Here is a 2,927-nt window from a genome sequence, read left to right on the forward strand (position 1 = left end):
TCCTGCACTTCCCAAAAACAGATTTCCATCCAGCACAAACAGTCCCAGGTATAGCTCACTAGACCATACATCTCTTGGGATATGATATTGAAGCTTGATGCAGCTTGTCTTCCACACCAGAGGATGCTGCTTGTAGTAGGCATAATGTTTCCACTGACAAGAGCCAGTGGTCCCAACTCAGCCTGTAACTGTTGATGAAGCAAATAATTCTGAACTTTGTTCCTTATCCTGGAAAGGATGCCTTGCAGTTGCTGCTAATCTGTTTCAGCTTGCCTAATCTGTTAGTGAGGTTTTTCTGGGTCAACACTGTGAGCAGTCCTTCAGCTGTGTGCAAATGTGCTCAGGAGAGGAACACCTTTGCTGTGTCTTAGCTCTGTTGTATCCTCAGTGTTCTGTAAGTGAAATGTGAAAGAAACCTGAGTGATGGTTGTGAGTGCCTCTATTCAAGCTTTGAGCTGTGAGTGTGTCCACACTGCTGGCAGTACAAATATCCACAGTCTAGCTGGAATTTACAAGTTTGGCCTCTGTAGAGGACACCCATGACATAGTTTGTCCATTCAAAGTGGAATGTGAACCTGACAGTGTTTCTCAGCACCTTCACTGACCTGGGATCAAGAAAAGGAGTAGCTCTTTTGGCTGTGCTGCTGTCCTCTCTTATTCCTCTTCGAATTAGTAAGATTCTTCTTGTGGCTCCATGGCAAGATTGACTTGTAGCTGTGTCATCTTCCTCTGTTGTTAATAAGGATGTTCAGCTCTGTCTGCAGTGCACCTTGCTTATTTCTTCTCCAAGCCTGCTTTTGATCTTTTTTGGCTTTTTCATCTCTGATTTCTCTGTGGCTGACCCTTCCCTTAAGTGACTTTTACACAATAAGTTTTGTGTCAATCATTTTGTCACATCAGTCTGTGTCAGAGATGATTTTATTGCTGGGGGAAATTCATTCTCCATTTCCCCAGCAGGTGGTACAAGTTCTTTGTGCATGAAGAACAGCAGTTCTACCTCTGGGGATACTTAACTAGCTTAAGTCTCTGAGCTCTGTGCTGTCACTAGGGTCACACTTGTTGTCTGTTTTGTTAAAATTGTCTGGGAAGATCCCTGTTTCTTCCTAGTGCATGGAGAATTCTTGTGCAGGAATGATGCCATCTCTTGAGAACCTGCCATAGATAACTTTCAGATTTCACTCTTTGCTGTCCCATCACCAGTACTTAAAACAGTGGCCCCTCCTGGAGTGAGCAAGATGTTTTTATTCTCTCCTGTGCTTAGCATGCCCTGAGGGTCCATCTTTCTTGAAAAGGGTGACATGTTATCTGAGTGTGCTTCCTGCCAATGCTCAGCTTCATGGTGTTCTCCAGAGGTCCTGACAAGGTGCTTTACTGCGTGATGAGGACATGTTTATGTTCTTGGTTTTCCCTTCCAAACCTGTTTGGAATTGATAGGGTTTAAAAAAAAAAAAAAAAAAGCCTCTTCAATGACTTCCAGTTTGAGTCACCTCTGGCAATGCCAAAAGCAAGTCAGTTGAGCGTGGTTTTGGTAGCACTTCTAGTCAGTGCTGGGGCCCTCCAGGTGCTCTGAGGCAAGATGAATAGTGATGAAGTCACATGGAGGAGCACACATCCTCACCCATGACTTCATCTGACACTGTGGGCATGTCTGTGTCTGGCAAAATGACATACCAGTTGCTTACTAAAGACTCTTGCTGCTGCTTGGCTGAGGGAGTGCAACCCAGGTTTTCAACAGCCAGCCTTTCCCTTGCCTGCAGTGACCAAAGCTTTTGTCTCCCATGCTTCCTGCAGGCTGTCAGGAAGTGCAAACCAAGTAAAGGCACAAGAGGGGTGACCTACCCAGGCCTCCTCTTTGTCTTTTGGGAGTTAAGCTCATCTTGTTTCATGTGCAGTGCTGGCAGGTGCTCTTTTTGATCTTTCCCATACTGGGCTTCTGTAGAGAAGCACCAGTCTGCCAAGTTTCTCTTACTCCATGGTGTTAGCTTCCAGGCAAGCCTGAAATGTGGAGAACAGTTATTTAACAACTGCACAGGTAAGTATCTGCTAACTCTTCTCAGAACCAGGATAGCTGCTTGCTGGCCAGAAATGTGAAATCTGTGTGGGCAGCCATGGATGAAATTCCCTTGTGTTGCCTTGGGCTTTGTTGAGGTGTTGTGCTCATGTACATAGTGAGTTCTTGCCCTGCTCTTCTCCACCCCTTAATCAGAGTACTGAGTTTGAAATATGCTGTAGTCTCTAGCATTAGGAATGTCTTTTGTCTTCTGTTCCTGAGTGTAACTCTTACTTCATTGGCAAACTTTTCCAAATAGGTTTCGCTCCAGAACTGTAAAGCACCTGTCCCTAGTGGGCACTAATACATCAATTGGTCAGAAAGAAAGACTTGTGCCTAATATTCCTGCTGTCATTCTGTTATGATGTTTTAAAATTAAGGCCTGTGTTTTCTGTCAAGACCACCTTAAAACCCACAGGTGCTGCCTTTGTCTAGCAGGTGCTTGTCTGTGCCCATCAAAAATCTCATAAATTTGATATTCCAGCTGAGGGGTTGGGATTTGGTGGTTTTTTTTCCTTAAGCCTTTTTCCTATACAAGTTATGTTGCACTGCAGGGAAAGACAGTGCATGTCAGAGACCACCAAGGAGTGGGCAGAACTGAAGGATAAAAACAGAATTTGCAGGCATGGAGGCTGTTGAAGCCTCTTAAGTGTTACCAGTTTGTGTTGAGCAGCTTTTTGCTAGCTGCCTGAACCTCCTCTGTGGGAGGAACCCACCATGCAATAAACAAAGTGCAGAATGGAAAAATTTCTTCTCCAGACTGGTGGGGTGCAGGGGATCAGTTCCTTCTTCTTAGACTTAACTCTTCAGGTCAGAAACACTCTGTGATGTTACATGCTGGCCATCTGAAATATCTGCTTTTCTTAAATGTGGTTTA

The 2,927-nt window shown here is 44.6% G+C and overlaps 1 protein-coding gene across 1 annotated transcript in view; it reads left to right on the top strand.

The window, feature by feature from the left end:
* Positions 1-2,927, top strand: part of TLK2 (tousled-like kinase 2) — a 40,171-nt gene that overhangs the window by 17,148 nt on the left and 20,096 nt on the right. The window contains exons 8-9 of the mRNA XM_009999343.1: positions 7-48; positions 1,484-1,517. Of these exons, the coding sequence (XP_009997645.1) occupies positions 7-48; positions 1,484-1,517 (76 nt within the window). The remainder of the gene's footprint in view (positions 1-6; positions 49-1,483; positions 1,518-2,927) is intronic.

This window comes from Chaetura pelagica, unplaced genomic scaffold, assembly GCF_000747805.2.
Source record: "Chaetura pelagica isolate M959 unplaced genomic scaffold, ChaPel_1.0 scaffold625, whole genome shotgun sequence".
Classification (NCBI taxonomy): domain Eukaryota; kingdom Metazoa; phylum Chordata; class Aves; order Apodiformes; family Apodidae; genus Chaetura; species Chaetura pelagica.